The sequence below is a fragment of the Rhinopithecus roxellana genome, chromosome 19, assembly GCF_007565055.1.
Source record: "Rhinopithecus roxellana isolate Shanxi Qingling chromosome 19, ASM756505v1, whole genome shotgun sequence".
In the NCBI taxonomy this organism is placed as follows: Eukaryota; Metazoa; Chordata; class Mammalia; order Primates; family Cercopithecidae; genus Rhinopithecus; species Rhinopithecus roxellana.
The window spans coordinates 63,257,041-63,279,921 of record NC_044567.1 but is presented as its reverse complement, the minus strand read 5'-3'; the positions used below and the strand labels follow the sequence as shown (position 1 = coordinate 63,279,921).

At 48.0% G+C, this 22,881-nt stretch overlaps 2 protein-coding genes across 5 annotated transcripts in view; both read left to right on the top strand.

The window, feature by feature from the left end:
* The window catches only part of PRPSAP1 (phosphoribosyl pyrophosphate synthetase associated protein 1), a 50,204-nt gene extending 37,035 nt beyond the window's left edge, over positions 1 to 13,169 (top strand). For 3 of the 4 annotated variants that reach the window (XM_010387529.2, XM_030922710.1, XM_010387532.2), the window contains 3 exons: positions 10,205 to 10,275; positions 11,076 to 11,222; positions 12,400 to 13,169. In XM_010387529.2, the coding sequence (XP_010385831.1) occupies positions 10,205 to 10,275; positions 11,076 to 11,222; positions 12,400 to 12,558 (377 nt within the window). In that variant the 3' untranslated portion in view covers positions 12,559 to 13,169. The remainder of the gene's footprint in view (positions 1 to 10,204; positions 10,276 to 11,075; positions 11,223 to 12,399) is intronic. The other variant, XM_030922709.1, reaches the window with a different exon arrangement.
* A 3,076-nt stretch (positions 13,170 to 16,245) lies between these two features.
* QRICH2 (glutamine rich 2) overlaps positions 16,246 to 22,881 on the top strand; it is a 33,428-nt gene continuing 26,792 nt past the window's right edge. The window contains exons 1-3 of the mRNA XM_030924105.1: positions 16,246 to 16,461; positions 19,182 to 19,241; positions 19,613 to 19,723. The gene's annotated coding sequence lies outside the window, so the exon portion shown is untranslated. The remainder of the gene's footprint in view (positions 16,462 to 19,181; positions 19,242 to 19,612; positions 19,724 to 22,881) is intronic.

Sequence of the window (22,881 nt, the reverse complement as noted above, 5' to 3'; positions counted from 1 at the left end):
AGTGCAGTGGCACAATCTCGGCTCACCACAACCTTCACCTCCCAGTTTCAAGCGATTCTCCTGCCTCAGCCTCCTGAGTAGCTGGGATTGCAGGCATGCACCACCGTGGCTGGCTAATTTTGTATTTTTAGTAGAGATGAGGTTTCACCATGTTGGTCAGGCTGGTCATTAACTCCTGACCTCGAGTGATCTAACTGCCTTGGCCTCCCAAAGTGCTAGGATTACATGTGTGAGCCGCTACGCCTGGCCTGTTGTTTGATATTGTTTGAACTTTTATCAATTATCTTGGTTAGATCTTGTGAGTAACTTATTGCAGCTTCTACATGAGCACTTACTGCTTCACCTTGCACTCTTAGGTCACGGAAATGGCTTCTTTCCTTAAACTTCATGAACCAACCTTGCTCTGGATTAGGCTTTGACTTAAGGGAATTTTGTGGCTGGTTTGATCTTCTATCCAGATCACTCAGACTTCTCTGGTTCAGTAATAAGGCTGTTTTATTTTCTCATCATTCGTGTGTTCCCTGGAGTCAAATTTTTAATGTCCTTCATGAACTTTTCCTTTGCATTCACAACCTGGCTGTTTGACTAAAGAGGTTTAGCTTTTGGCTCTCGACACACTAAGCTTGATTATTTGTAGCTTTTGATTTAAAGTGAGAGACATGGGGCTCTTGGTTTCACTTGAACACTTACAGGCCATTGGAGGGTTATTGGCCTAATTTCAATATATTGTATCTCAGGGAATAGGGAAGTCCAACAAGAGGAAGAGAGATGGGACAGCAGGTCAGTGGAGCAGTCAGAATACACATTCACTAAGTTTGCTGTCTTTTTTTTTTTTTTTTTTTTTTTTTTAGTGACGGAATTTTGCTCTGGATCTCGGCTCACTGCAGCCTCTGCCTCCCGGGTCCAAGTAACAGCCTCCTGAGTAACTGGGATTACAGGCGCGCTCTACCACACCTGGCTAATTTTTGTATTTTTAGTAAAGACAGGGTTTCACCATGTTGGTCAGGCTGGTCTTGAACTCCTGACCTCATGATCCACCTGCCTCGGCCTCCCACAGTGCTGGGATTACAGGTGTGAGCCACCACTGCACCCAGCCAGTTTGCTGTCTTATGTGATCTTGGTTCATGCTGCCTCAAAACAATTGCAGTAGTAATATCAAAGATCACTGGTTACAGATACCAGAAAAAATATAACAATAATGAAAAAAGTGGAAATATTGCAAGAATTACCAGAATGTGACACAGAAACATGAAATGAGCACACGCTGTTAGAAAAATGGCTCCCAGGCTTTGCATGGTGGCTCATGCCTATAGTCCCAACACTTTGGGAGGCCAGAGTGGCAGGATCACTTGAGCCCAGGAGTTCGAGACCAGCCTGGGCAACATGGCGAAACCTCATCTCTACAAAAATACAAAAAATCAGCCAGGTGTGGCATGTACCTGTGGTCCCAGCTATTCGGGAGGCTGAGGTGGGAGGTTCCCTTGAGCCCAGGAGGCAGAGGTTACAGTGAGCCGAGATCGCACCACTGCACTCCAGCCTGGGTTATAGAGCGAGACCCTGTCTTTAAAAAAAGGAAAAAAAAGGGAGAGAGAAAAGTGGCGCCCATAGACTTGCTTGACACAGGGTTGCCACAAACTTCAATTTGTAAAAATTGTATTATCTGGTAATCTAGCACTTTGGGAGGCTGAGGTGGGCGCATCAACTGAGGTCAGGAGCTCGAGACCAACCTGGCCAACATGGTGAAACCCTGTCTCTACTAGAAATACAAAAAAAAAAATTAGCTGGGCATGGAGGTGTGTGCCTGTAGTCCCAGCTACTTGGGAGGCTGAATCAGGAGAATCACTTGAACCTGGGAGGCAGAGGTTGGAGTGAACCGAGATCGTGCCACTGCACTCCAACCTGGGCAACAAAGAGCCCTGCCCTGCCCCTGCATGCAGTGGCACGATCTTGGCTCGCTGCAACCTTTGCTTTCCAGGTTCAAGTGATTCTTGTGACTCATTCTCTCAAGTTTCTGGGATTATAGGCGTGCCCCACCATGCCCGGCTAATTTTTGTGTTTTTAGTAGAGACAGGGTTTCACCATATTGGCCAGACTGGTCTCCAACTCCTGACCTCAGGTGATCGGCCTGCGTCGGCCTCCCAAAGTGCTGGGATTACAGATGTGAGCCTCCACACCCAGCCTACTTTTATTTTAATGCTCAGTTTGTCTCATATTTGTCCAGAGAGAGCTCCTTCCAGCTGCCTCCTGTGTTCTTTGGCATGTCCCCATCACTTTCGGAGACTCCCTTACTTTTCTGCTGTAACTACGCCCCATGTTCATCTTGTAATTTCTTAGCACTGCACTTGGCCATTTCTCCAAGGAGCCCTTATACCTTTAGTTGGAGAATGGTATTTATTTATTTTTAAAAATCAGGCAGGCCAGGCACAGTGGCTCACGCCTGTAATCCTAGCACTTTGGGAGGCCGAGGAGGGCGGATCATGAGGTCAGCCTGGCCAACATGGTGAAACCCCATCTCTACTAAAAATACAAAAATTAGCCGAGCATGGTGGTGGTCACCTCTAATCCCAGCTACTCAGGAGGCTGAGGCGGGAGAATCAATTGAACCCAGGAGGTGGAGGTTGCAGTGAGCCAAGATGGTGCCACTGTATTCCAACCTGGGTGACAGAGCAAGACTCTGTCTAGGAAAAAAAATAAATCGGTCAGGTTTAGCAGTGCTGGAATGTATGCCAACTTTTTAGTGACACTAATATTAATAAGTATTGATAACCCATTAGCATCAGACCAGCTGAGAATGGTATTTAGAAACCAAGATTCGGCCGGGCGCGGTGGCTCAAGCCTGTAGTCCCAGCACTTTGGGAGGCCGAGACGGGCGGATCACGAGGTCAGGAGATCGAGACCATCCTGGCTAATACGGTGAAACCCCGTCTCTACTAAAGGATACAAAAAACCAGCCGGGCAACGAGGCGGGCGCCTGTAGTCCCAGCTACTCGGGAGGCTGAGGCAGGAGAATGGCGTGAACCCGGAAGGCGGAGCTTGCAGTGAGCTGAGATCCGGCCACTGCACTCCAGCCTGGGCGACAGAGTGAGACTCCGTCTCAAAAAAAAAAAAAAAAAGAAACCAAGATTTGGGGCCAGGCGTGGTGGCTCACGCTTATAATCCCAACACTTTGGGAGGCCGAGGCGGGCGGATCACGAGGTCAGGAGATCAAGACCATCCTGGCTGACACGGTGAAACCCCACCTCTACTAAAAATACAAAAAATTAGCCGGGTGTGGTGGCGGGCGCCTGTAGTCCCAGCTACTCGGGAGACAGGCAGGAGAGTGGCATGAACCCGGAGGCAGAGCGTGCAGTGAGCGGAGATCGCGCCATTGCACTCCAGCCTGGGCAACAGAGCGAGACTCCGTCTCAAAAAAAAAAAAAAGAAACCAAGATTTGGGCTCAGGGTGGACATGCTCAGTTACCAGACGTTACTGTGAGTGACCTTGACTTAATGTCCTTTTGTAAGTGGCTGAGTATGTTGTAGGATAATGACCAAGAAATAGGCTGGTTGTGGTGGCTCACACCTGTAATCCCAGCACTTTGGGAGGCCTAGGCAGACAGATCACGAGGTCAGGAGTTCGAGACCAGCCTGACCAACATGGTGAAACCCTGTCTCTACTAAAAGACAAAAATTAGCCAGGCGTGGCGGCACACATCTGTAATCCCAGCTGCTTGGAAGGCTGAAGCAGGAGAATTGCTTGAACCTGGGAGGCAGAGGTTGCAGTTGCAGTGAGCTGAGATCACGCCACTGTACTCCAGCCTGGGTGACAGAGTGATACTCTTATCTCAAAAGAAAAAAAAAAAAAAAGACCAAGAAATAAAATTACTGGGTCAGAGGTTACTTTGATAGATGTTGTATTATCAGAGTATTTTATATGGTGAGATTATTTATTCTGAGGATGTTGCTTTGTTGCTTAACGGTCATAACCATGGTTTCCCTGGCAGTCATCTTTATGAGTCATAGGAAAAGAATGCATTACTTCTAGACATACTGGTGTGTTTACATTGCAACTTCCACAGTTTTCATCACATTGCTTTGTGTGACTCTAATAGGCTTAGCCAAGAAAATTCTGAAAAAATTATTTCTTGTATGTGTAATAAATTGCACCTCCTAAATTAAATATGCTTTACATCTGTATGTCAGTTATCTAGTGTGTTCCAGTGGTTCATTTGTTGGTAATTTAGTTTAAGATCTTAGAATGGTTATGACAGAATAAATATTCAACCTGAGAACCTTTGCATTTTTTAGGGAGATGAACTATTTTATTTTCCTCAAATCCATTCTTTTTTTTTTTTTGAGAGGGAGTCTTGCTCTGTCACCCAGACTAGAGTACAATGGTGCGATTCCAGCTCACTGCCACCTCCACCTCCCAGGTTCAAGAGATTCTCCTGCCTCATCCTCCCAAGTGGCTGGGATTACAGGTGCCTGACACTGCCCCCAGCTAATTTTTTTGTATTTTTAGTAGAGACGGCGTTTCACCATCTTGGCCAGGCTGGTCTCGAACTGCTGACCTCGTGATCCCCATACCTTGGCCTCTCAAAGTGCTGGGATTACAGGCGTGAGCCACCGCACCTGGCCAAACCCATTATTTAGAGCAGTACTTCTTGCCCACGGGTGAGTTTTGCCTCACGGTGGATATTTGGCAATGTCTGGAGATGTTTCTGGTTGTCACAACCATGGGAGCTGGGGTGCTGCTGGCATCTCGTAGGTAAAGGCCATGATGCTCAGCATCCTGCAGTGTGATAATCACCTAGTCCAAAATGTCAGTAGTGCTAAGGCTGAGAAGCTCATTTTAGAGTGGTTTGTTAAAACTCGAGAAGTTGTGTGAATGAAGGAGTGAAACCTGAAATCTTTTCCATCTTATAGGTAGGCTTGATACAGATGATGGGCAAAACTTGAAAAGATTATATGTCGGGGGTTCTGCTAAAGAAGACTACAGGGGTGAAAAGTAAGAGTTTGGATCACAAAAGTGAGAGGAGGTGACTTTTTCTGGCTCGCTTTTCCTGGCTTGTTAATTTCACAAGTGAAGATGTGGTTTTCACCACTGAAGTGAAAACAGACATTGGCACCTCTTGAACATCTGTTAAATGTAAATTTTGATTTGTTTGCATGTAGATAGGGGTTGTGAGCTTGAAATCAGTTCATTTCTGTTCTACAGAAGACCTCATTTTATTTCCTCATCTAATTTATTTGTTTATTTTTCTGAGACGGAGTCTCATTCTGTCACCCAGACTGGAGTGCAGTAGGCGATCTCAGCCCACTGCAACCTCTGCTTCCCGGATTCAAGCAATTCTCCTGCCTCAGCCTCCCAAGTGGCTGGGATTATGAGCATGAGCCACCACACTCAGCTAATTTTTGTATTTGTTTTGTTTTGTTCTTGTTTTGAGACGGAGTTTTGCTCTTGTTGCCCAGGCTGGAGTGCAGTGGTGCGAACTTGGCTCACCGCAACCTCTGCCTTTGGGGTTCAAGCGATTCTCCTACCGTAGCCTCCCGAGTAGCTGGGATTATAGGCATTCACCACCATACCTGGCTAATTTTGTATTTTTAGTAGAGATGGAGTTTCTCTGTGTTGGTCAGGCTAGTCTCAAACACCTGACCTCAGGGTGATCCACCTGGCTTGGCCTCCCAAAGTGCTGGGATTACAGGCATGAGCCACCACGCCTGTTTTTTTTTTTTTTTTCTTTTTTTCTTTCAGACAGAGTCTTGCTCTGTCGGCCAGGCTGGAGTGCAGTGGCACGATGTCAGCTCACTCCAACCTCCACCTCCCAGGCTCATGCAGTTCTTCTGCCTCAGCCTCCCAAGTAGCTGGGATTACAGGTGTGTGCCACCACATCCAGCTAATTTTTGTATTTTTAGTAGAGACAGGGTTTCACCATGTTGGCCAAGCTGGTCTCAAACTCCTGATCTCAGGTAATCTGCCCGTCTCAGCCTCCAAAAGTGCTGGGATTACAGGCATGAGCCACCATGCCCGGCCTCTTGTTTTTTTTGAGATGGAGTCTCGCCCTTTCACCTAGGCTGGAGTGTAGTGGTACAATCTCGGCTTACTGCAACCTCCGGCTCCTGGGCTCAAGGGAACCTCCCACCTCAGCCTCCCCAGTAGCGGGGATTACAGGTGTGCACCACCACGCCTGGCTAATTTTTGTATTTTTAGTAGAGAAGTGGTTTTGCCATGTTGCCAGGCTGGTCTTCAACTCCTGACCTCAGGTGATCTGCCTGCCTCAGCCTCCCAAAGTGTTGCGATCACAGGCATGAGCCACCACGCCCAGCCACTCACTCTTTCTAATGTCAGTTTGTGGATATGGTTTGCCATTTCATTGAACTAGAAATAAACAAAGGTCAAAATGGGTAAGGAATGAATTTGCTCATAGTTCTTTTTTGCTGTTTACTTTAGCAGAGGAAGGTTTGGTTAATTGGCTCCCAGGAAAGAGTAAACGTGTGCATATGTGTGCAGGTGCTTGTACTTGTGATGGAAGCGTTCGTAAGGTAAGGAGGGTTGTCAATGCAGCTTTATTTTACTTGGAAAATGCTACCTTTAAAAGCAAAAGACAACTTCCTGCTTCCGTCATAGAAACATTGCAAATCATTTGATGAACTGGAGACATTTTCACTGCAGTTGATGTAGTTTTCACAGTGATTTCTGGCCACAAGTAAGGTTGCACAATTCATTTTATTCATGGTTTAGATTTTGTTTGATAAAATGGAAAGAGAGCAGAATCTAAACTTAGGGTAGTTTTAGCACTCTATTCTTCACCTTGTATGAAAACTGAAATTTTTAGTGTTTTATTTTTTGGGTAAGCTATTCAGAAACTGTTGGCCTGTGAGGTACTAGTCATTTTTTTCTACCCTGTAATAATAAAGTCTGTCTCTGTTTTGTGGCAGCCACCAAATTATGTGTTCACTTTTATCCAGAACCTAAAGGCAGCATCAGCAGGGAATGAGTGTGCTGGGCAGAAAGCCTTTCTTTTTAGCCTTTTTTAGCCTCCCTCCTAGCTGTGCTTAGGTTTTTCTTTTTTTTCTTTTTTTTTGAGATGGAGTCTCGCTCTGTCGCCCGGGTTGGAGTGCAGTGGCCGGATCTCAGCTCACTGCAAGCTCCGCCTCCCAGGTTTATGCCATTCTCCTGCCTCAGCCTCCCGAGTAACTGGGACTACAGGTGCCCGCCACCTCGCCCGGCTAGTTTTTTGTATTTTTTTTTTTTTTTTTTTTGAGACAGAGTCTTGCTCTGCCACCCAGGCTGGAGTGCTGTGGCCGGATCTCAGCTCACTGCAAGCTCCGCCTCCCAGGTTTATGCCATTCTCCTGCCTCAGCCTCCCGAGTTGCTGGGACTACAGGCGCCCGCCACCTCGCCCGGCTAGTTTTTTGTACTTTTTAGTAGAGACGGGGTTTCACCGTCTTAGCCAGGATGGTCTTGATCTCCTGACCTCGTGATCCGCCCGTCTCAGCCTCCCAAAGTGCTGGGATTGTATTTTTTAGTAGAGACGGGGTTTCACCGCGTTAGCCAGGATGGTCTCGATCTCCTAACCTCATGATCCGCCCGTCTCGGCCTCCCAAAGTGCTGGGATTACAGGCTTGAGCCACCACGCCCGACCAAGGTTTTTCCTACGAAACTAACAATAGTTCTTTGCAGGAGGTAGGGTTGCAAAAAAGTAAACACAAATACTGTGATGTTTTCTGTATCAAACTAGAGCTGAATTTCCATTGATATTTGATGGAGGGGTATTGGCTTGCAATATTTCTTTTTTTTTTTTTTTTTTTTTTTTTTTTTGAGACGGGAGTCTTGCTCTCTTTCCTAGGCCGTGCAGTGGTGTGATCTCAGTTCACTGCAACCTTTGCCTCCTGGGTTCAAGCAGGTCTTGTCTCAGTCTCCCGAGTAGCTAGGATTACAGGCATGTGCCACCATGCCTGGCTAATTTTTATAGTTTTAGTAGAGAAAGAGTTTCACCATGTTGGCCAGGCTGGTCTAGAACTCCTGACCTCAGGTGATATGCCTGCCTTGGCCTCTCCAAAGTGGTGAGATTACAGGCATGAGCCACCGTGCCCAGCTGAAAAGGAACCACATCTCTTTAAGAAGCGGGTAGATTGGTCAGGCACAGTGGTTCATGCCTGTAATCCCAGCACTTTGGGAGGCCAAGACGGGTGAATCACTTGAGGTCAGGAGTTTGAGACCAGCCTGGCCAACATGGTGAAACCCCGTCTCTGCTAAAAATATAAAAAATTACCCCAGCTGGTAGCGTGCCCTATAATCCCAGCTACTCAGGAGGCTAAAGCAGGAGAATCACTTGAGCCTGGGAGGCGGAGGTTGCAGTGAGCTGAGATCATGCCACTGCACTCTAGCCTGGGAGACAGAGTGAGAATCTGTCTCAAAAAAAAAAAAACAAAAACGGATAGGTCAACATAATTGCCTATTTACATGGTTTAAAAACAGAATCTCAGGAAGCTGCTCCTAATGGTGGTGGTTTGAAACCCCCCTCCCGCCCCATTTTAAGTGATTTTATATACAAAGCCTTCTTGTCTTGCCCAAATTCAAGAAGTTGTCTTTGTTTCTATGATATGAAATCAGGAAATACATGTCTGTCGAGATGTATAAAGTAGTGCTGAATTTCAGCTCAGCTGATTTGCCAATATACAGAGAAAAACACCTGTTCTTTGAGATACACAGTGCCTACTGGTGGAAATCAGCGCCAAAATTGTTTTTTGGTAGTCACTAAACTCTGTTACCCTGGATTTTATTCTCTTTCACTTCCCCCACTACTAGCCTAATAAATATTTCAGAATAATAACAAAGTTTAAAGAAGGAATACTTAGCCTATTCTTCTGAAATAGTCTTTGTTTTTCTTCTCTGTTTACTAACCTCCTTTTGAGGATAAAATCTTATTTCCTTTCTTTATCCTGTAGTTTCCTTTGTACACTCACAGCCTTTCTTCAGATGCAGATTTTGTAGTCAGATAAAAGTCTCTACTTTAAGCACTAATTAAATCAGGAAAAGATGATGGGCCTGGAGTTATTGTCTTTAAGTTCCTGATTTTGAGGAAACTCTGATTATGTCAGTAGTGCAGTTATCTGATAGTAAGGTTACACTGTCCAAATAAGGTGATTTTGGAAGAAAATAACATAAAGCCATCTCATGATCTGGCAGCCGTTCGCAGTTTTGCTTTCTGCAGAGCAGCATTCCTTCTGACTGTCTCTGCCAGTCTCCATGAGAGTGGGGTTTCTATCTGCACAGCATTGCAGTGCAGCCTCTCCGTGTTGGCAGAATCTTCCATGCTCTGCTGGTTCATTGTCTTTCCAGCTGTGCTGTGCACTGTGCTGGTTGCTGAGCTCCTGAGACACGGCTCGTCTCAACTGGGAAGTACTGTGTATATAAAACACACACCAAGTAGAGAAGACTTGATAGGAAAAAAGTGTAAGGCTGGATGTGGTGGCTCATGCCTGTAATCCTAGCACTTTTGGGAGGCTGAGGTAGGAGGATTATTTGCGTCCAGTTTGAGACAAGCCTGGGCAATATAGCAAGATTCCCTCTGAAAAAAAATGTGTAAAACATCTCATTAATAAATTTTTATATCAGGCTGGGTGTGGTGGTTCACGCCTGTAATCCCAGCACTTCGGGAGGCTGAGGCAGGTGGATCACCTGAGGTCAGGAGTTTGAGACCAACCTGACCAACATGGAGAAACCCCGTCTCTACTAAAAATACAAAACTCAGCTGGGTGTGGTGGCAGATGCCTGTAATCCCAGCTACTTGGGAGGCTGAGGCAGAATTGCTTGAACCCAGGACGCGGAGGTTGCAGTGAGCCAAGATCGTGCCATTGCACTCCAGCCTGGGCAACAAGAGCGAAACTCCATCTCAATAAATATATACATACATACATACATTTTTATATCAGTTACATGTCGAAATTATAATATTTTGGGAATTACATAATCTGTTTTTAATGTGGCTACTAGAAAATTCAAAGTAACATGTATGGCGTGCCTTCTATTTCTTTTGGCCAATGCTGCTGTTTCTGAGAGATCGCAGATCGCAGGTTCATGGAGGGGGAATCTGCGTGGTTGGTTTGTTTTTTGTCTGTATAGTGGTTGTGCCACCATTTCCAGGGAATGAGGTTGTGATTACATTTCTCTAGTGATACGTGAATGACTGAGATCTTGTAATTTGTTTTGTTTTGCTAGTGATGATGGCCAAAGAGAAGCCACCGATAACTGTAGTTGGAGATGTTGGAGGCCGCATTGCAATCATCGTGGTATGGTTATGTGTCAGCCATTTGCAGAGGTGACACTCCTGGCACTTGGTCAGTAGGTTGTCCACTCTGGGACTGTATTTCTAGGAATGATGATCTAAATGGAGGCACATATCCTTTCTCACCCAAACTCCCTTGTGCCAAGTGGCAGAACCCTCTATACAGGTGAACACACATTAAAGTATAACCTACAGATAGGAAATGGGCACAGTACTCCCATGAGAAAATTCAGCACCTTCACCTTCATCATGTGGATTCTAGGTTCTTTAAACCAGCTCACCTAATCATGCTTGAGCGTTAGAGCCGAAAGATGAACTGAAGATGAGCTGTTCCATTTTCATGACTAAGAATGGATGTCCCCGTGCAGACTCGTTCTGCATGTTGACATAGTTTTTTTCCCAGCCCTAAATAGCTGCTGACTAGTGGGTCACGAGTCCTTTGCTGTAGCACACTTTATTTCAGTTTTCTTCTCATGTCACGTTCTATTTGAAAAAAAAAATGAACACTGGCTATGTGGGATTCACAGAAATGTGAAACAGGAAAATGAGTGTTGGCAGTCCTCAGCTCCAGCCGTAACGTCACAGGTGCTTGGCTGCGCCCTCCTCTGACAGACACACGAGGTACTGTCAGGTACTTCTGTTACCATTTCTGGATGCTCAGTCTTTGACCCAGGCACACAGCTCTGATTTTCCATCAGAAATCCTCTGAAACTGAGTTCAGGGAAGAGGAGAGCGGCGTGTGCATTGACAGTCTGGGCTGGAGGGTGTTTTCTTTCCTACCAGCTCACTCTGTTCTCCTCCCAGGATGACATTATTGACGACGTGGAGAGTTTTGTTGCTGCTGCGGAGATCCTGAAAGAGAGAGGCGCCTACAAGATCTATGTCATGGCCACCCACGGCATCCTGTCTGCAGAGGCCCCCCGCCTGATTGAGGAATCCTCCATAGACGAGGTTGGGCTGCTTCTAAATCTTGAGCCAAGATTTGCTGCTGTGTTTTCTGGGAATAATAAAATGATTCAGTCAATACTAAATTGCTTAATCTGTCTATAGCTTTTCTAACTTTTGCCGGCTAGCAGTTTGTTGGGACAGATACATGTTTAGGAATACAGATTAGTCCACGACTTACCATGGTTCAACTTAGAATTTTTTGACTTTATGATGATGCAAAACCATCGCAATTACGATGTAATGTATAGTATTCGTTAAATTACTTGAGGTATTCAACACTTTATTTTAAAATAGTAGCTTTTATTATAAAATGAAAGCCTTTGCCCTAGATGATTTTGCCAACTACAGTCTAATGTAACTGTTCTGGGCATATTTGAGGAAGGCTAGGCCAAGTTAATGATGTTCAGTAGGTTAGGTGTATAAAATGCTTTTCTTTTTTTTTTTTTTTGAGATGGAGTCTTTGTCACCCAGGCTGGAGTGCAGTGTTCCAGTTTCGGCTCACTGCAACCTCTGCCTCCCGGGTTCAAGCGATTCTCCTGCCTCAGTCTCCCAAGTAACTGGGATTACATGCGCCTGCCACCAGGCCTGATTAATTTTTGTATTTTTAGTAGAAACAGGGTTTCACTATGTTGGCCAGGCTGGTGTCGAACTCCTGACCTCAGGTGATCCGCCCGCCTTGGCCTCCCAAAGTGCTAGGATTACAAGCATGAGCCACTGTGCCCGGCCTAAATGCATTTTCTACTTAAAATATTTTCAACTTATAATGATGTGTTTATCCAGACGTAACCCTATCATAAGTTGAGGGTTATGTTGAGAGTCTGTGTATGTCTATTTGCATAACAATTTGCCTGGGTACTTTAATTGGACACCCTAGGAGCTTTTCTCTTGAGGCTGGAATTCTTCCCTTATGATCTGAGAGTTCTGCATAGCACTGGGCCTCACTGTTTCTGTGTGGAGACCGTGCCATTCCTGAGATTTTCGTCTTTTGTTCTGAGGACATGTAACTTTTCCTTTGCATAAAATTAGTTAAGTTTGGTTTATAAAAACTATACTCAGTGGAACAAGGTTTTGTAGTTTGGAACTCAGGCTGTGGGGACTCAGTGTTGGGTAAACCTTTCTGTGTAACCAGTTTGAAACACACTTCAGTAACAGTGTTTGTTTTCCATCACTGTGTGACTAGGTGGTGGTGACGAATACTGTCCCTCATGAGGTTCAGAAGCTGCAGTGTCCCAAGATAAAGACTGTGGATATCAGTTTGATTCTTTCTGAAGCCATTCGGAGAATCCACAACGGAGAGTCCATGGCCTACCTTTTCCGAAACATCACTGTGGATGACTAACTTTCACGAGGGTCTTGACCCTGGACCTCCTGAGGGAAACATGGAAAAAGCAGTGCCATGAGTGATACAGTGTTTCCTTGCAAAGGAGGACTGGAAACAGCCTGGAGTTAGATAGTCTCTCTTGCCTGGATTGATGGGTAGGAGGGATTAAAAGAGTCAGGAAGAAGACAGAGCTAATGGATAAATGTCTTAACATGGCCTTAAATCTCTGCTGTCATCAGCCCTGTTCTTAAAAGTTCTAGCTGCTTTCCTGAAAATAATCTGAAAATCTTATTGATACTAAAGAAGAGTTAAAGGCACATAAAGTCTCAACTCTATAATGTTCATTTAGTTGTTTCAGCTCCAGGGAAATGGAGGTATTGATGTTGAGCCTGGTTAGGGAAGCTGAGCGCCTGTGGCTCTATGACTATCCAGTTGGCCTCTCCCAAATCAACTTCAAGTCTTTATATAGAGAATCGTATTTTTCTTTCAGAAATTGTTATGCCTACAGCCCTTGAAAAAGGAAGCATTCATGTTGTTACATCTTCCAAGGATGTCAGATTAGAAAATGGCATCCCACCTCTGGGTATCTGAATGGCTCTGAAGTTGCAAATAAAAGAATTTGTTGTCTTGCTAGTCTTTTCATTAGATGGCAGAAGACCATAGTTACAGAGCAGCAGTCAGGTCTGTGGCTGGGCACAAACACTTGCCCAGGTTCTGCTCTCTTCTTAAGTATTGAAGCTGAATCCTTGTTGAATACTATATTTTAAATCTAAATTAAAAAAAAAAAAAAAAAGGCTCGGTGTGGTGGCTCACGCCTATAATCTGAACACTTTGGGAGGCTGAGGCAAGGAGGATTGCTTGAGCCCAGGAGTTTGAGACCAGCCTGGGAAACATGGCGAAACCCCCCCATCTCTACAAAAAGTACAAAAATTAGCCAGGCATAGGTAGCGTGTACCTGTAGTTGCAGCTACCTTGGGAGGCTGAGGTGGGAGGATTGCCTGAGTCAAGGAGGCTGAAGCTGCAGTGAACTATGATTGTACCATTGCCGTCCATCGTGGGTGACAGCAACACCCTGTCTCAAAAAAAAAAAAAAGGCCAGGGATAGTGTCTTAATGCCTGTAATCCCTGCACTTTGGGAAGCTGAGGCAAGTAGATCACCTGAGGTCAGGAGTTTGAGACCAGCCTGGCCAGCATGGCAAAACCCCATCTCTACTAAAAATACAAAAATCAGCCCAGCTAAGTTAAAAGCATAAGTGCATAAAAGACTGCAAAGAGGCCGGGCGTGGTGGCTCACGCCTGTAATCCCAGCACTTTGGGAGGCTGAGGCGGGTGGATCACGTGAGGTCAGGAGTTTGAGACCAGTCTGGCCAATATGGTGAAACCCCGTCTCTACTAAAAATACAAAAATTAGCCGGGTGTTGGCAGGGAGGTGCATGCCTGTAATCCCAGCTACTCAGGAGGCTGAGGCAGGAGAATTAATTGGTTGAACCCGAGAGGCGGAGATTGCAGTGAGCTGAGATTGTGCCACTGCATTCCAGCCCGAGCGACAGAGCAAGATTCCATCTCAAAAAAAAAAAAAAAAGACTGCAAAGAACTACTTATTTTGATAACCCTTTAAAGGCCTACTGTGTACCAAGTTACTGGAATATGATGATCGAAAATCCTTCAATTAAATAAACTTACTACTCAGGCTGAAGTAAAAAATCTGAACTTGAACAGTAGTTAAAATAGTAGAGTTATTCCTTCCAATCCATGGGGGATTGGTTTCAGGACTCAGCCTCTTGCCCATGGATGTGCAAGTCCCTGATAGAAAATGGTATAGTATCTGCATATAAGCTATGCACATCCTGGATGACGTATAATACCTACGGCAATATCCATCCTGTGTAAATGGTTGTCATGCTGTATTGTTTAGAGAATCATGACAGGAATCTGTACATGTTCAATCCTGGTTGGTTAAATCTGCAGATGCAGAGCTCATGGAGGAGGCTGGCCATGCATGGCACACGCTCATAGGTTCTCTTTAAGTAGCTTTGCTGTGCCTCTGTTAGGAAGTTTTATTTATATGTTTTTGGGAAGAATCTGGTATGGGGAAGTCATGCCTCCATTGTTAACACCAGATTTGTCTGGTGCTGTTTAATCCTGCTTTGTAAGGAGCTGAAGCATGGGCGCTTGACCAGGTGAGGTTTTAAAAATTTTTAAATTTATTTTATTTTTTTTTTGAGAAGAAGTCTCACACTGTCACCCAGGCTGGAGTGCAATGGCGCAATCTCGGCTCGGCTCACTGCAACCTCTGCCTCTTGGGTTCATGCCAAGTCTGCCATATATTAATTGATCTCAAAAAACGGCCAGGCTTGGTGGCTCACACCTGTAGTCCCAGCCCTTTGGGAGGCCGAGGCGGGTGGATCACCTGAGGTCAGGAGTTCAAGACCAGCCTGGCCAACATAGTGAAACTCTGTCTCTGCTTAAAATACAAAAAATTAGCCGGGCATGGTACCATGTGTCTGTAACCCCAGCTACTCAGGAGGCTGAGGCAGGAGAACTGCGTGAACCCAGGAGGCAGAGGTTGCAGTGAGCCGAGATTGGCCATTGCACTCCAGCCTGGGCGACAGCGTGAAACTCTGGCTGAAAAGTAAAAAAAAAAATTATGGCAGCACAGAAAAGGGACAATTAGCCACCAAATAGTCGTCCGGTGGCTAATTGGAACTGCCTGAGTAGCAGGTTGTCTTTTCCGAGTTGCTTCGCCTTTGACTGAACGAAATATGCGGACTGTCTGCAGGGGACCAAGGCCCCAGGACTGCATCCCTTAGACACGGGGTCACCACTGTGGAATGGACGCAGCTGATGACACAAAGCATGGTTGCCAGGAAACCCTCAAGTCTTTCTGTCCTTATGTGGCCCCACCAAGAGTGAGTGAATCCTGGCCTTTCTAGGTTAAGGGGATGGATGGGGTCGAGCTGGATCTTGGGAGGCCTCCTTGGCCCTTGTTGCCGAGGCTCCCCTTGTGATCCCTGTGGTGGCCTTTGCTTCCCCTCTGGGGCTCGCAGCGAGGGCGTGTTCTTAGTGGAATCTTCAGGGCACTCGGGGGCCCCCACGTTTCAGACGTCCGCCGGCACAGGGACTGGGAGTCCAGGGCTCCAGCTGGGGGACCCGAGGCCGGCGACAGACAGCGGAGGGGTGGCCATCGCGGACCCCGCCGGGGAACGGAGGCGCGGATTCCCCGGAAGCAGGAGCTCCGTCCAGTGACTCGCCCAGCGCTGCTGGACCCGGGGCAGGGGCGCCCCGAGGACCTCGCAGGGCCCCTGAAAGGCCCCACGGCGCGGCGCGCAGTGAGCGGGAAGTGGTGGGTGGGCGCCCTGCGGCAGCGCACAGCTCTTGACAGCCACGATGCCGCCCGCGACCACAGTCTCCCTCCGGGAGCTGGCGGACCTCTCCATCGGCACCCCGGAGGTGGGCGCCGTCAACTTCACGGCCCTGCACACGCTCATCGTGGCCATGCTCAAGAACCTCGACCTCCAAAATACCCGGATCGACTTCCAGGCCCCGTCGCCAGAGCCCAGCCGCTCGCTGCTGTCCGCCCGGAGCTCGCTGAGCACCCCACACCTGCCGGCGCCCAAGGAGGCTCCCAAGGGGGCGCCCCGGGAGAAGCGTAGGGGCGTGGGCCGGGCGCCTCCATCAGCGCTGGAGAGCCAAGTGAAGGACCTGGGTGGCCAGGTGGAGGACCTGAGCAAGCAGCTCAAGCGCGTGGACAGCCAGATGCAGGGCATTGCCACGCACGTGCAGCGCTTCTCTCAGGCCAGCGGGCTCGACCTGGCCTCGCAAGAGTGGCCGGAGGAGCAGGAGGTGGCCATGCAGGTGCTCGATAGGGTGCGGACTGGGAGTATCATGAAGGACGCCGCCGAGGAGCTCAGCTTTGCCAGGGTGAGGGCGCAGGTGGAGGCACGCGCAGGCCGTCTCCCTCCTCCAGGCCGCCTCTCTCCTCCAGGCCGCCCTCCAGGCCTAGCCGAGTCCCCACCCACCGTGGAGGGGCGAGCAGTGGTTTGGACAGAGGGGCTGGAGATGGAGGGGATGGGGACCGAGGAGGTGCTAGGCCTCAGTGCGACTGGCTAGATAGAGTGGCCCATGCTCTATCTTGCAGTCCATGGGGCTGCTTTAAGATGTCATGCAAGACCCATCCCACCCCCTCCTTCCTAGCCCCTGTTTACAAGAGAGGTTCGCCCACCACTTATCAGACATCCAAGGACCAGAGCTGGGCCCTTCTCAGAAGATTCTTAGAGTGAATTCCCTTTTTAAAAAGAGTAAAGACGGCCGGGCGCGGTGGCTCAAGCCTGTAATCCCAGCACTTTGGGAGGCCGAGACGGGCGGATCACGAGGTCAGGAGATCGAGACCATCCTGGCTAATACGGTGAAACCCCGTCTCTACTTAAAAATACAAAAAACTAGCCGGGCGACGAGGCCCCGGGGCGCCTGTAGTCCCAGCTACTCGGGAGGCTGAGGCAGGAGAATGGCGTAAATCCGGGAGGCGGAGCTTGCAGTGAGCTGAGATCCGGCCACTGCACTCCAGCCTGGGTGGCAGAGCAAGACTCCCTCTCGAAAAAAAAAAAAGAATAAAGACATAAAGAGATAGGCGCTGAGGACAAAGACTCCCAGAGAAGGGGAGTCAGGATGGAGAGTTGGACCTCAGCTCCCTGTGGCCATGACACAAGCCACAGCAGGCAGGGGACAGTTTCACTTGGACTTCTTTGTTTTCTTTTTTTTTTGACACGGAGTCTCACTCTGGCACCCAGGCTGAAATGCAGGGGTGCAGTCTTGGCTCACTGCAACCTCCACCTACCGGACTCAAGCGATTCTCCTGCCTCAGCCTCCTGAGTAGCTAGGATTATAGGCGCGTGCCACCATGCCCGGCTAATTTTTGTATTTTTAGTAGAGATGGGGTTTCACCATGTTGGCCGGGCTGGTCTCAAACTCCTGACCTCAAGTGATCTGCCCGCCTTGGCCTCCCAAAGTGCTGGGATTACAGGCATGAGCCACTGAGCCCTACTTTCAATTGGACTTTTGTTTTCTTGGAGGGACAAGTGCATATAATCATTGAGCACAAGTATTATCCAGTGAATAGCAGGAAGCAACCAGGTCAGCACCGGGAGGTAATAGACACGTGCATGTCTCAGAGCCACCTTAGGTTGGTCCTGAAAGAAAAAGCAGAAGCAACTAGGAAGGCAGCTGGACAGGGAGGCCAAGAGACAGGAGGGGAAAAAGAGGCTGGGAAGAGGCAGGAGGAAGAGGCCAGGCCCCAGCAGGTGAGCCCTGGCCGCTCATGCCCTCCTGCCATATCACCCCAGGTCTCAAGACCCCAGCACCAACTCACTTTTGCTCTGGGAAGCAAGTTTGCTTTCCTTTTCAAACTTTAAAGTGTGGTAGGGTTTTTTTTTTTTGTTTTAATTTTTGGGGTTTTTTTTTTTTTTTTTTTTTTGAGACAGTCTCACTGTCACCCAGATGGAGTGCAGTGGCGTGTTGTTGGCTCACTGCGACTCCATCTCCTGGGTTCAAGGAATTCTCCTGCCTCAGTCTCCCTAGTGGCTAGGATTATAGGTGCATACCACCACGCCCAGCTAATTTTTGTACTTTTAGTAGAGATGGGGTTTTACCATGTTGGCCAGGCTGGTCTCAAACTCCTGACCTTAAAGTGATCCTCCTGCCTTGGCCTCCCAAAGTGTTGGGATTACAGGCAAGAGCCACTGCTCCTGGCCTTTTAGTTTTTAGCTAATCTTAGATTCTACAAGTTTGCAAAAGTTATAAAAAACAAGTTTTATTTTTATTAATATATTCTTTCTTAATCCCAAATATGATAGTAAGCACCTTATGTTGTAGCGATTTGCTTTGGTTCTTTTGAGGCGCTTTTCTTTTTAGACAGCACCCATGTTCAGCTACTGTTGAGGTACCTGGCACCACCTGCAAGGCAAGGTGAGCCTCATCCTACAGGCTTTCATGAGTGGATTGGAGCTGAATCCCAGGACCAGAGGATCCCATCCCTGCAGCAGCACTTACTCTTACTGTGCTACCAGCCAGGCCCCCCACTGCATCTCACTTCCCTTCCTGCACTTGGCTGGGAAAAGACCCAGGAGCCTGGGCTGACTGGCCAGGTAAAAACCAGGTAGAAGGCAGGGGCTCCTGCCTGTAATCCCAGCACTGTGGGAGGCCGAGGCTGGAGGATTGCTTGGACCCAGGAGTTCGAGACCAGCTTGGGCAACGTGGCAAGATCTTATCTCTACAAAAAAGTGTTTAGCTGGACGTGGTGGTGCATGCCTGAAGTACCAGCTACTCAGGAGGCTGAGGTGGGAGGATTGCTTGAGCCTGAGAGGTCGAGGCTGCAGTGAGCTGTGGTGGCACCACTGCACTGCAGCCTGGGTGACAGAGCGAGACCCTGTCTCAAAAAAAAAAAAAAAAAAAAAGGAAGCCAAAAAACCCCCAAAAAACTCAAGTAAAAGAAACCCTCCCTTTCCGTAAGAGCCACATGCATTCACCTTTCCTCATCTCCTGGCACTGAGTCAGTGTGTGAGTGTGCGAGTGTGTGTGTGTGTGCACGTGTGAGTGCGCATGGGTAGGGGTCGCTGTCATTCTCCTTTCCTGAACTCTTCTTCTAGGTACTTTTACAGCGGGTTGATGAACTAGAGAAGCTATTCAAAGATCGGGAGCAATTCCTGGTAATACCAGCCAGTTCCATGGGAAGGGGCTCTCCAGGGGGCTGGCCCTCTCTCAGCATGGCCCTCTTTCCAGGGCTTGTCCATCCGGGGCAGGCAGTGTGTGCCTTCTGCCTCTCAAGTCTCTGCCCCTGGGTTGGAGGGGAATCTGTCTCATCCCTGCCCAGCACTCTACTGGGTTGCTCACATGGAACAGAGAACTGTCTTCCCAACCTTCACTGATCACTTGAAGGGTGATGAATTCTCCCTGGGGCTGGGGCTGGGGCTGGGGCTGGGAAGGATCCACCCAGATCCTGTTAGACCAAGTCTGTCCCTAAAGCTTCTTGGGATTAATCGAGGGGTGTATGTGTGTGTGTCTTGTCTGTCACTGTCAGGAACTAGTCAGCCGGAAGCTGAGTTTGGTTCCTGGTGCAGAAGAAGTCACCATGGTGACCTGGGAAGAGCTGGAGCAGGCAATTACGGACGGCTGGAGAGCCTCACAAGCGGTGAACCAGTGGGGGCCTGGGCCGTGGTCTTGGGTGGGGCTCCCCAGAACCTCTTGCTTTGTACAGTTGCATGGGATTCTGTTCTATGGATGTTCATAGTTTGCGAGTTTCATTGATATGGGTATTTTAAATGGTTTTTCCAATCTTAAGAACAAGGTGACATTCACGTGTGAATAACATGCATCCCTAGAAACGGATGTGCGTTAATGATTTGGCTAGCCATTAGCAAATTGCCTTCCATGGCTGCTGTTCCAATGTAGACCCCCACCAGCAATGGGAGAGAGCGCTTATTCCCTGACATCCCCCTAGCGCTGTATATTGGCACCCAATTTTTTGAGCTTTGCCAACCCACTGGATCAACAGAAAAGTTGAAAAAGAGCGTAGTTGTTATTTGCTTTTGTAGCTTTTCAAACTTTTTTTACAGTCTGTCTTGAAATGCAGGTATCTTTCCTTATTAGTGGGCCATAGTGACAGACCCTGGAAATAAAACCTCTGTAGGGGGCCCTTTGCTGGTGGTGAAATTTTTTTTTTTTTTTTTTTTTTTTTTTTTTGAGACAGAGTCTTGCTCTATCGCCCAGGCTGGAGTGCAGTGGCGCGATCTGGTTCACTGCAAGCTCCGCCTCCCGGGTTCATGCCATTCTCCTGCCTCAGCGTCCCAAGCAGTTGGGACTACAGGCGCCCGCCACCACGCCCGGCTAATTTCTTTTTTTATTTTTAGTAGAGACGGGGTTTCACGGTATTAGCCAGGAAGGTCTCGATCTCCTGACCTCGTGATCCGCCTGCCTCCGCCTCCCAAAGTATTGGGATTACAGGCGTGAGCCACCGTGCTAGGCCGCTGGTGGCGACTTTTGCACACAGGCATGCATCTGTCTGTCTTGAGACAGTGTACAGATGACCAAATTGTTTTCTGATCCCCAACCTACCTTCACCTGAATAAAATCAAGCTGGATATGTTCAAATGGCCCTCAAAGATGAGGCTTAACTTCCCTTTTGGTCTTGACATCCCTCCCGCTGGCCTTGGGCAAGTGGGTTATCAAAACAATCAAGTCAACTTTGAGGGCCATTTGAAAATGTAGACAGAAGCAGGGTGAAGAGTAAAGCTTTTGGCGCCACCAAGTGGCCATCGTGGGGAGCGCCAAATATCTGGGTACAAAAAGACAACCTGAGATCTCCAGGACGTTTCCTGATTTCAGGGCTCATTCTCAGAGGGAAGCGGCCTCAGAAAGATGTTGCAAGAGGGGCCGGTCTCAATGGCTCCAGCCTGTAATCCAGCACTTGGGAAGCCGAAGCGGGCGGATCACTTGGGTCCAGGAGTTCTAGCCCAGTCTGGACAACATGGTGAAACCCTGTCGATACCAAAAATACAAAAATTAGCTGGGCATGGTGGTGCATGCCTGTAATCTCAGTTACTCGGGAGGTTGAGGCAGGAGAATCGCTTGAACCCGGGAGGCGGAGGTTGCAGTGAGCTGAGATTGCATCACTGCACTCTAGATTGGGTCACAAGAGCGAGAACTCCATCTCAAAAAAGAAAAGTAGGTAAACTGGAATGCAGTGCCTCGGGAGGAAAAAGGGGACAGTTTCCGCTTCCTGTGGCTGTTCCAACAAATGGCCAGAGACTGATCTGTGTGGCTAAAAACCACACAGATCTGTTATCTTACAGTTCAGGAGGACACAAGGCCAGTACCAGTTTCACTGGGCAGAAGTCAAGGTGTTGGCAGGGCTGCTTTCCTCTGGCAGCTCTAGGGGGAGAATCCATTTCCTGGTCATTTTCAGCCTCTGAGTGTGGCCGGCAGACCCTGGTTCTGGCCACATCAGCTTCAGCCTCCTTCTTGTAAGAAGGACCTTTGTGACTTCATCACTGCATCCACCCGGATAATCCGGGATACTCCCTTCGTCTCAAGATCCTTAATTGTACCTGCAAAGTCCCTTTTGCCATGTAAGGTAATGCTCCCAGGTTCAGGGGATGGGGACATGGATATCTTTGGGAGCTCATATTCAGCACACCATAATGACTAAAACCAAAATAATGGTTTTTCAGAACAAACACCTTGAAGTTCTAGACAAATGGACATGACAGCTACAGAGGTTGGCAGGGGGGAACGGGGTCCTAGAAAGGTCGGTACAGTTTTCATTAAGGGTATCAGATGAGACTCGACTGTCATTTCTGAGGATGACAGGAATTAGAAATAATGAGTGCCCTCATTATGAGCTCAAGTGATCCACCCATCTCGGCCTCCCAAAGGGCTGGGATTACAGGCATGAGCTACCGCCCTGGCCTATCATATACTTTTGTTCAAGATTTTGGCTCATTTATTGTAATGTTAGGGCATGTTAAAAAAAAATATTTTTGAGACAGTCTTGCTCTGCTGCCCAGGCTGGAGTGCGGTGGTACCATAAGGGCTTACTGTAACCTCGACCTCCTGGACTCAAGTGATCCTCCGACCTCAGCCTCCTGAGTACCTGGGACTACAGGTGCATGCCACCACACCTGGCTAATATTTTGTATATTTGAGACAGAGTCTTGCTCTGTTGCTTAGGCTGGAGTGCAGTGGCATGATCTTGCTCACTGCAACCTCCACCTCCCGAGCTCAACTGAGTCACCTGCCTCAGCTTCCTGAATAGCTGGAATTACAGGTGCCCACCACCACGCCTGGCTAATTTTTTGTATTTTTAGTAAAGATGGGGGTTTCACCGTGTTGGCCAGGCTGGTCTTGAACTCCTGACCTCAGGTGATCCACCTGCCTTGGCCTTCCCAAAGTGCTGGGATTACAGTTGTGAGCCACCATGCCCGGCCATATTTTGTATTTTGTAGAGAGTTTTCACCATGTTGCCCAGGCTGGTCTCAAACTCCTGGCCTCGAGCAGTCTGACAGCCTTGGCCTCCCATAGTGCTGGGATTGAGCCACTGCACCCAGTCTCAATCCTGGCCCTCTACTCATGATGCAGGCACACCACACAGTTTCCATGAAGTCACCACTGTCTGCCAAAACCCATAATTGCCTTTAACACCCAGTTTCAAAATCCTTATTTTACATTTATGCTAAAGGACTCCACCAACCATGCAGGCAGGTCAAATTGGGCTCAGGTCAAATTGGTCTCAGGTGTGCTGTATGTGCTTAACTGGGGCCAGTGGCACTCCCCCACTGCTTTCATCCTGGT